Consider the following 11,039-nt stretch of genomic DNA (forward strand, 5'->3'; position numbering starts at 1 on the left):
TTAATTTTTCTTAATATATCTTACTTTTTTACATTTTATACCTGTTATTTTACACTTATGTTTTTGTTTTCCTTATGTAACTATGTGTTTGTATCTTTGTATCTTTAGCCCTGAAGAAGCCCTGCAACGTGGGGCGAAACGTTGGCTCATTAAAATAGTATAATTCTACTATTTGAGTTTTTTTGACCGCACCCGGACCATATTACTTTCATCTAGTTTAGCACTTAGTTCTAACCATAAGTAAAGCATAATTTTTTTTTCTCGAGATATTTATTTAACAGTCCATGTGACTTACAAAAAAGCCATTGTCTAGGTTCAATAGATAAAAAATTATAAAACCAAAAAGAAAAGACCTAAAAACCAAATTAAATGTACGTCAGGTGAATTTAGAGTGCTCAAATAGTCATTTAACCAAGCCAAGCTCAGTGCATATTATCTGTATTTCCAAAATCTGCAAAAACCCTTAATAAATTCCATCTTAAGTTTGTAAAAACATTTGGTTTATTTTTATTCTTGACTGGATTATTAAAAGAAATTGATTTATTAAATATGTCCATTTTACTATATTAATCTAATTCAATTTTTTTTAAAATTTAGTGCAGATAACACATGGGAACCAGAGGAAAATTTAGATTGTCCCGATTTAATCCAAGCCTATGAGGATGAGAGGAAAAGGAAGGTGGCTGCTATCGAGCCCCTGAAAAAAGAAGAAAGTAATAAAAAGAGAAAGTCTGTTAGCAGTACGAATCCTTCTCCAGCCACGCCAGCTGTAGAAGAGAAAAAACAGCCTACCTCTGAAAGGAAAGAAAAGGCAGTTAAACCTCTTAGCAAAACTAAGGTATTCTTGTACTTCATGATTCTTTTATTTTTATAATTCTTTTTATTAATTGATGGTCATTTTTTCACCAATATCTTTTTTTTTTTTTTTTTACTCTCCATTGTGTGGCTTCTAAAAATTGTTGGTCCTTATAGTCTTGTATCCAGCGTCTTCATCCAACTCTGATTTTACTAATTTCTGTATCATGATATAATTTGCTCGACATTCTGTATAGGGGCACCCATATTATATGGCCTAGTCGTTTTAGGTTGCTTTAACAAATTATACTACATTGCTCCATGATTGGTATTGGTGTTAAAGGCAGGGCTCTTGATTTTTCTTAGGAGCTTATGCTCAAACGTTTTCAATTGGTTCATTATCATAGTGGTTTAGGGTCCATGTCTCTGCACCATAAGTTAAACCTGGTCTATTTAAAGTTATATATAATTGTATCTTAGTAGTTATTGACATATATTTTACTTCTATAAAAACCTCAGATTTGCAAAATCTGCCCGATTAGTAAACAATCTCTTAACTAGTAAAGTCAAAGATTGATTTTTTTTAAAGCTTTGATTGATGTATTTTTTCTCACTAATTGATAATTTCCGTCATCCAGTTTTTCTTGTTATCCGGTGTCACATCAGTCCCAGCAAAGCTGGATAAAGTAGAGTCTACCGTATAATCTAAAAATTGATATATATATGTGTGTGTATATATATATATATAAATTAAGTTCGTAGCAGTTTTCAATATTTCAATTTAATCCTCTGTGTTGATAAACGCTCTGGACGTCCTTCAACTGTTGATGATGACCAAATTCAAGCATTGGTCACAGACAACCTTCACTCTATGTCGCAGGATATCGCAGAACTGTGCCCAAATAGAACAATTAAAGGTAGCAGTTGAGCAAAAGCGTCCAGTATTAGCTAATTGCAAAGGAATAATTTTCCATCACGATAACACCCATCCCCATGTGTCTTTACTGACCCGGCAGAAATTATTGGAGTTCGGCTGGGATGTGATCTCCCACCCACCCCCAACAGATTTTTACTTATATTGAGCCCTTCAAAACTCTCTTAACGGGAAACACTTTAATTTGCTTGAGGACTGCAAAACACACCTCCTAGAGGAGTTCATTGCTCAAGAATCTGAGAAGTTATGGATGGCACCGAACTGTTCGAATTTCGGTTTGTTTCCAATTCTCCCAGATTGCGCTGATTACCGGATGAAGTGAATATAAACTATTAGTTTTGTGACATTATTTATGTAATTTTGTCATGAATCATAGACAATTGTTTTAATCATATGCAAAGCACCATTATTGAAAGCTAACACTATATTTTATCATTAAAACAATTACAAATCACTATAGCAATAATAGAGTGGAAAAATATAACCGAAAATTCCCATAGGAACAATATGGTGGAGAATAAGAAGGTGCAACAGAGGGTGGAGGAAGAAATGCCACGAGATGGATCAGCTGGAGTCCTTACGTAACTCAGCCTTGACTCCAGCGAGGTATTTTTAGACGACCGGTCCCTTTCCCACCTCCTTTTCTTCGCCGATTTATTGACAGTTTGGGATCCCAGGAGTTGTGACAGTGGGTGTATTGGCATGCGGTCTCTTACAAAACAGTATTCAGAACAACAAACACAAAGAACTTGTAGTAGTAAGCAATAATTCCGTACAACTCTATTTGAAACCTACATAATATAAAAACCATGAGAAGAATAGCTAGAATAAGTTATTGTTGCCGACCTGAAAGATGGCAACATATAAATAGATCAAAATGGGTCATATATAATTGATTAAAAATATGTATAAGAATCTGAAGTTTTTATTGAAATCGCCAGTATAAAAAGCTACAAACTTATTTTATAACCCACTATATTATATTAGGTCTTTTGATTCTTTTAATTTTAGTGATGTCTTTATTTTTAATTATTGGCTGATTCAAATATTTATGATCAGTAAAAGGCAAAGGCATGGGTTTCACATTCTCATTGGATATGCTCAGCCTTTTCTTTGTCCTCTAAGCATAGACAACATGGAATCTTCCACTATCTTTATCTTTTCGAGGTCTCATGGCCTGTGAGAGGACCTCAGCTCATTTCTTGTCAGATTTAGGTGAAATTTCACCTTTTGCTTTAACACGTTTATGAAAAGCTTAGATTGTTTAATGCCAGGTTTACTAGTCCAGTATGTTTTCTTTCTTATTTCCGAGGAGTCAATCTCCTTCCTTATTACACTAATAGATACGCTACAGTAAGCTTCAGGGCGTACATTTGTATCTAAATTTGTGATATCCATTTTTGTAAAAACTTAAACTTGTGTTTTAATTGTTTATGTATTTCTGGGATAGTCATATTTTTTGTATCCAAGTTATTTTTTTTTAAATCATAATTTCCAGAGCAAACTGTGTGTGTTCGGCAATGGGGTTGAACTACTCACTTCTTTTTTTTATTTATTATTATTTTTGTTTTGCTTTTTCTTTTTTCTAAAAATGTAATAATAGTTAACCACCATTTCTGTCTGTACTTTTCCCTGATATTGGCCTGCATGATAGGGCTGAAACATTACAGGGACCCTTATTAGAGGTTCTTTAGTAAGAAAAATAAAACTTTACTGAGCCCTAATTATTTAATTATAGAATTTATTTTTACAGCAAATAGAAGAACTAAAACCACGGGGTTTTGAACGAAACCTCGAGCCTGAAAAAATTATCGGAGCTACAGATGCTAGCGGAGAACTTATGTTCCTGATGAAATGGTGTGTATATTCTAGGCTAATTTAGTATTTATTAATTCTAATTTTTACTTTCCTACTGCTAAGAAAAATATAGTAATTGGTTTGAATTTTTCATGTTCAGTTTTCAATGTATTTAGGTAGGGCAGAGACCTATGAGCCTCTTCCCTCTCCCTCCCAAAAAAATAGGTAATTTTTCTGTCTGTTTATTTGCCTCATGATTAAGTTCTTAAATGGGTGAATCTTTTATTCCTTCATTATTAACCCATTTAATGGTTCTTAACCATGTAGTGGTTATTAACCATCCTAATTAAATGTTGAAGTATATTTTTGTTATGAAGGGCCGGGTATTTTAGTGAATTAAGTGTTGCATGATTTTTTGTAGGACTCATGTTTAAATTTGAGCTAGCACATTTAATTTCCTTTGACAGGAAGTCTGTTTTATATGACTATAAACCTTTCCTTTGATTTCCTAATCATTAGCAAACAAGCTTGATATTTTGCCACCCAAAAGCTAAACTTTTGTTTTTAAAAATTAATATTCTAATGATGCATTTCACTCTTTAAGTTAAAAAATGCTTGCCAAAGGAAGTCTTCCTATTTGATTCCTCTTTTACGTTTAGTTATTGCTACATGTTTTTTTTAGTATATACATATTTGTAGTTCTTCCCTTAGATGGCCAGGTCGGCCTTAAATGAAGAATTTGTTGGATTTTCCCCCTGAGGTCCTGGTTGGTTTCCATAGAGGATCAGCATATCTGCACCTCAGTTGAAGAGGGCCAGACTGATATGAGCCTGTTAGGTGTAAGCTGCTACTAGCACGTTTAGAGTATTTACTCTGTTCATTCTGTTGGTGTCCTCCACACTTGCTGAGAGAATGAAATCATATTAGATTTCTTAGAAGCTTTAGGCAACAGGGGAACTTTGAACCTGTTGTGCCCTATTTGGAAACATAAAATTGAGGACCTGCTTGCTCTTGTTTAATGAGTTTGCGTATGGCATCTGCTTCTCTGAGATTGTGATGTTGGTTAATCTTAATCCATCATTGGCTAATGGCAGCTTTAGAAGAGTCTTTACTTCTTTGAGGCTGATGGCACTATTAAACTGTGGACTCAAGGCCCCTTTTTGGCCGGTTGGAGTGCCCTCTCATTTCCAGCACGGCCACTGTGCTTGGGGATCCACTGCTGGGTGAGTCTTGTGCATGTCATCATTTCAAGTTTCTTTGGCGAGTTTATCAGGCCCAAATTTGACCTGAGATATTCCAACATTGGCTCTGATGGCTCTGCATCAGTTAAGACTAAAATTTTCAATTATTTAGGTCTCTTCAGGTCCTAAGCAGTCTTGACGCTTTGCAAATAGCTTCTTGTTCTACCCAAGAAGCAAAGCCAATTGGAGCAGCTTTTTCAATAAATTGCAAATGGATACCTACTCTACTGTTTGTAGTTGCATTGTGTCCAATCCATCAGTATATATTCGAGTCTACTGAAATGGATCCTCAGTGTTTATATGCTGGAGGGGAGAAAATTTCCTTTATTGTTCCTGAGGGGTTTTTACCTTGCTTTTGATACCAGGGATGGTAAGAACTATTATTAGTTTCAGAGATTCCTGCCTGGGAGGTCTATCTTCTAGCACTGTTGATCATTCTATGGAACCTGCCTATTTACTCTTCTACTTATTTCTATGCCAACATCAGAGGTTTACAAGTTTGCAATCTGCCTATTCCTTGCGTGTTCCATTTTGACTTCGGGGAATGCGGGATGTTTGTTAGCTTCAGCACTCATTATAGTACCTCATCAGTTTGACTAATTACATGACTTCTGTAATTATTTTGCATAAAATCTGCATCAAAATTTCCCCTCATTAACCCCCCGTAATCCAGCTTTCAACCAAGCTACTCAACTCAATCTACTCTGCTGAAGATATAATTAAAAATTAAAAGTCCTCATTCTTCTAGATTACAATAAAACAAAGTTGATGATTACATTTTCCACACTAAACTACGAAATCTACCTTAATCCAACAGTACTATGATCTGTTGTTTAGATCCTTTACATATGGTTTAATACTTTAAATACGGTATAATTCCTTTCTTAGCAATCAATCACAGTATGTTATGGTCACAGAACAACCTCCATCCATGACTACCTCTCTTGTCAAAAGGATCAACTGGAAGTTGGATTAATGAGGTTTTACTATATTTATGGTATTAGTTAAACTAAAGCAATTAATTGCTCAGTAGAGAAACAAAGGAGCATTTTATACAAAATTCCAATTGTCCTAAAAATTGTGACTTGTCACATTCATGCCATGAATCAATTCCTTCAAGATTTCATACACTTACACAATCAATTAATGCTTTTATACATGACTCTTAAGTATGACTATGATTAAATAAGGATTATAAAAATCATCCCATTTAATAGAAAATTATTCAGTTCTGACAAATAATTTAATGAGCTTAAGATGTTTTCCTATATTCTTTTAATTAAGAATTATTTAAATAAATGCCTAATACCCAAGGCTTGTATTACATTTTATATTTAGTGATTGATTATTTAATTTGCAGGAAAGGCACAGAAGAAGCTGATCTGGTACCAGCTAAACAAGCCAACGAGCGGTGTCCCCAAATAGTTATACATTTCTATGAAGAAAGATTGACATGGCATACTTCAGGTCATGATGATGATTCTGAAAAATAGATTTACTTTATTTCTTGGAATTTACCTTATTGGACTCTCATTTCCTTTTCTTTTTAATTAATTTTTCATATTATTTGACAGTTGTAAAATAACAACTTAAAATTAAAATATGGCTCACGAAATTTTATTTAAAAAATCTGCTATATATGAAAACCATTTGATTTTCAAAAAAAAATGTAAAATAAATTTACTAAGATTTACAAAAAAACTTTTTAGGTTTGTTATGAATATATTTTTCTCTAGAAAAATATAAAAAAAGAAGGAATTAGGTTCCCTGGTATAAAATGTTCTGCGGTTTAGAAAAACTTGTAATGATTTTTGAGTCATTAAAATTGTTACTTTTTATTTAAATTTTTTATATTTTCCAAATTTATTCCTTGATCGTTACCTATATTTTTATTTAGTTCAATTTAATTGTGCTATGATTTCAAAAATATTGTTAAACATTTTGAATTTATGAAAATTAATTTACAAAAGCGATAATAAAATGTCCATTGTAGAGACCATATTGACAAGCAATGATTTTGTTTATTTTTTAAATTTACTTTCATTTATGTTTATTCATAACATTCTAAATTATGGTTTTATTTGCCATTCATTTTCACTTTAGTTTAATAGTTCTTTATATTTTTATTAGACTTGTATATATAGCTTTATAAATGATGCACATAACAATACTTTCTAAGATAATTATGTATAGAGATGGAGAATCTCGGGCTAAGCTCTGATTATATTCGACTTTGTAAATGGTCTGGTAATTTAAAGGTACTAAATAAATATTTTTACAGTTTTTGTGTATTAATTTAATTAAAAGTCATTAGTTCTGTTCCTAGATTATTTGTTATCTTATGTTTTTTTTTCTACCCATTCTACAAATTTTCTTTGCTTTATTTAATTTTTTTTTTGTGCTTCGAAATTGTTTTTATTTAGCCCGTTATTCTTCATTATAGTTCTAATATATATATTGGACAGTAGATTATCTTTAATAGAGAAATTTGTTTATATGGTTTAAACATATAAACATTTTTATTAATTGTAAAATATAGTTTTAACAAAAAACATTTTCCTTTTATTTTTTCATTACTTTTTTTCTGAGCTGTATTGGAAATCCACAGAAACATCGTTATGCATGCTATAGTCGGTCATTAAAATGATCATGCCATTTTACATTGTTTACTTGAAAGATTATACAAATATTATAAATAATATATAATTAATTGTGTTATATTTTTGGTTGAACAATGAATTGTTTCAGAAAAAAAATGGATGAATTGAAAAAATATGTGCAAGTATATAAATATCTTTTTTTATAGTTTTTATCTGATCTATTAACATAACTCATTTGTTTTTTTATGATGGCTAATTTAAAAATTCAGAGAGTTTTTATTTATTTTTTAATTCAAGATTTATTTTCAATGATCACAAAATGTCTCTTATTTAAATAAATAAATTTATTTTTCTGTAAAATTTTCAAGTTAATGTTAAAAAAAATCTTGATCACTTAGTTGAGGGAGTATTCATTAATGAATAGCTTGTACTGATAGAAAGTATAATATCGTCCTTAGTTAAGTAGATGCCTGTCGACAATTGAATTTTAAAACAATAATTATAGTGACGATAATGATATGAAAAAATATTTATTAAAGCGGGTGTAAACAATAAAGAAATATTAATTAGATTAAAAGTTTATATTTAATTATTTTCGTGGTCGAAGTTGAATTTTATTATGGCCAGGAGTTCAAATAGTGATTATTTCTATAAAATGGTAAATTAATAAAAAAAAATTATTTATTTGAAAATTATTCTTTATATGAATCATTTCTTAGCGATTTGCCTGTAATTGAATTATACATTTATTTATTAATGATTTTTGTAGGTTGTGCATTGTAAAAGAAAGTAAAATAAAAAAAAATTTAGTTAGGTTTATTCATATTTTTTTTTTCAACATTGGTATTTAGATGGTTAAACTGAAAAAAAAAAGTCTTATTTTCCAAGATGTTATAATCAGTTTATTTTCTATAGATGTAACTGACTTTGAGTCCAATGGAAAAAATAATAGAAGGAAAATCCAGGCGGAATGAAGAGGCATTGTTTAAGTAGGAAAGAGAAAACAAAATGCCATAAAAGAAGAAGTAATTACCTTTTTGATGACCAATAAAAATGCTTCTCTTTCTTCACATTTTCTTATCGATCGTATCTGTTGAGATGTACATTAAATTTTATTATTTATTTATTCGACTTTCTTGTTTTTTGGAGCAACATCGTTTATTTTTTTATACATATTTTTTATGTGCTTGTAAAATTGTGTTAAAAATTTGAATAAATTTTATAAAAATTAAAATATGAATTAACAGTTTGCTCACTATTTTTATATTTTGAAGAATCGTAATCCTACCATCTTTGTTATACTTGAAAGTCATAAATTGTTAATGATGGAATAAGAACTTTGTAGTTATTTAATAATTATCTCTTTGTCTTTTAATTCATTGTTAAAGCGTTTTAGTGGATTCATTTATTTAGTTGGATTTAGCATTTTGTGTCTTTAATGAGCTCACTATTTTTATATTTTGAAGACTCGTAATCCTACCATCTTTGTTATACTTGAAAGTCATAGATTGTAAATAATGGAATAAGAACTTGTAGTTATAAAAAATTATTTCTTTGTTTTTTAAGTCATTGTTTAAACATTTTGGTGGATTAATTTATTGAATTAGATTCAACATTTTGTGTCCATTTAATGAGCTAATATCACTTCTGACAATCTTGGAAAAAATATATTTTTTCCACTTCAGGAGTGTTATTGGTTTATAGTCGTTAAATACTCAATGTTTTAATTGACAAATAATTAAAAAAAATAATTTGTGAATTAAAATTATGTTAACTCATGAATCTGGTTGTATAAAATTGAAAAGTCTTTATTAAATGATATATTTTTTAATGGAAGTTAAGTATGTTAATAATTTTTAAAAATCCTGATTCAAATTCGGATATCTATAATAATTTGATTATTTATTGAATTGTATGTTTTATAGCCTTTTATTATGTGGTTTGTATTAGTCGAATGTCATTCCTTGAATTAAATTTCCAAGGAAAAAAATGAAAGATTATAAAATAATTTAAATGTTGGACATTAAACTAATACAATTTTATTTAATGTTCAAGAATAAATGAATAAATTAAAATTTTGCAGAAAAATAATTAAGTAAATTTAAAGAAAAAACTACAATTCTTCGTTTAGGAAATGATATTTATATTTAAAAGTGGTTAAACGTTTTTTAAAGAGTATAAATTTTTCATTTTTGACGAATATGGTCCTGTAAGATGTTATTGAGGTTGCTGCTCAATTAAAGTACTTGGTGATTTACAGATCAATCAATTACTTTCTACTAGAGATCCTGCTTTATGGTTTGAGAGTTCCATACTATAGCGAATTACTATCTACTTGAGAACCTGCTTTATAGTTTGAGAATTCCACACAATAGTAAACTACCATCTGCTTTATAGTTTGAGAATTCCCTACTATAGTGAATTACTGTCTACTTGAGAGCATGCTTTATAGTTTTAAGAATTCCATGTGTCCATAACAATTAAAGGCTGTGCAGTATTGTGCAAAATGTTTGATTTTTCAGCGATTTTGATATCTGAATATTAAAGGAAATAAATTGTTGAGACCCTTGACCCCCAAAGAAAATACAAATGAATCCCTATTCTAAAGCTTTAATGTGAAATCTGAATTTTAAAAATATTTGTGTAATAGTATAATCATCCTTTGTGTAATTGTGGAATAGTATAATCATTTACTATTTGAGTCTTTTTGACCGCACCCGGATCATATTCCATTCATCTATACACACGGTCAATCAATAATCTTCCAATTTGTGTAATATGTATCAGTTAGTTTTGTTTGCTGCTCAACTCAGCTGGTAACAACTATGTTTTGTTGTGTCTTTTAAAGCAATAACATTTAACTTAATTGTGCATAAGTTGAATATTACTGAAGAAGGAAAATTTAGTCTTCACAGATTTTTGATTTTGAAAATGAAAATAATGCATTGAGAAGACATTGGAAAATTTTGATCCCTTCAACTGCAAAAAAGTTAACATAATTGACTGGCTCCTTTCAAGTTTAATTTTTTATTCTTGGTTCATTAAAAACAACTCTGGATAGAAAATTTTGTAATTAAATTAATTTATTTGTGAATAATTTTTTTTTCACACTTTGAAGTTATCTTTATCACTTATATTTAAAATGTGTCTACTCTTTATTATTTTCCAGTTTTATTGATCAGTCAATTATTATTCTTTAGTGAGAACCCATCAATGTTTTGAAATAATTAAAGCTCAAATTACTGGCAAAGTAGTTTGTTATATTTCAAGTATTCTTGTCTTTTTGTTAATTTAAAAATAAAAATAAAAATTGACCCCAAAAGAGCATTTTAAGAGAAATTCTTAGATGGATTTAGGGAGATTATCTGAGAATACTAGTGCTAGTGGATGTAGTTTCAGAATAATGAATTGATTGGTTTTATCTATGGGTTTATGCATATCAAAATAAACAGCAGCTGCCTGTTGCTCCTCTTGAACAAATGCATACTGTAATCCAGTTTCCATTTGAACCAGGTGATGCATAGTTGATCTCCCTTGGTGAAATATCCACTGTTTTGGATAAGGTGTTACTTTTTAAAGATCCATGTGGTTCTCTTGTTTACCATTTGCTGTTGTCTTTATTTCAAAATCAGAACCGCTAGAAATTAATAGGAAAATTGTCACTAATCCAGA

At 30.0% G+C, this 11,039-nt stretch overlaps 1 protein-coding gene across 1 annotated transcript in view; it reads left to right on the top strand.

Moving 5' to 3' along the window:
* LOC106679463 (chromobox protein homolog 1) overlaps positions 1-8,493 on the top strand; it is a 17,064-nt gene extending 8,571 nt beyond the window's left edge. The window contains exons 4-7 of the mRNA XM_014418651.2: positions 598-838; positions 3,483-3,586; positions 6,128-6,234; positions 8,283-8,493. Of these exons, the coding sequence (XP_014274137.1) occupies positions 598-838; positions 3,483-3,586; positions 6,128-6,234; positions 8,283-8,341 (511 nt within the window). The 3' untranslated portion in view covers positions 8,342-8,493. The remainder of the gene's footprint in view (positions 1-597; positions 839-3,482; positions 3,587-6,127; positions 6,235-8,282) is intronic.
* Positions 8,494-11,039: the final 2,546 nt, after the last annotated feature.

This window comes from Halyomorpha halys, unplaced genomic scaffold (genome assembly GCF_000696795.3).
Source record: "Halyomorpha halys isolate HHAL.00 unplaced genomic scaffold, Hhal_1.1 Scaffold205.1, whole genome shotgun sequence".
In the NCBI taxonomy this organism is placed as follows: Eukaryota; Metazoa; Arthropoda; class Insecta; order Hemiptera; family Pentatomidae; genus Halyomorpha; species Halyomorpha halys.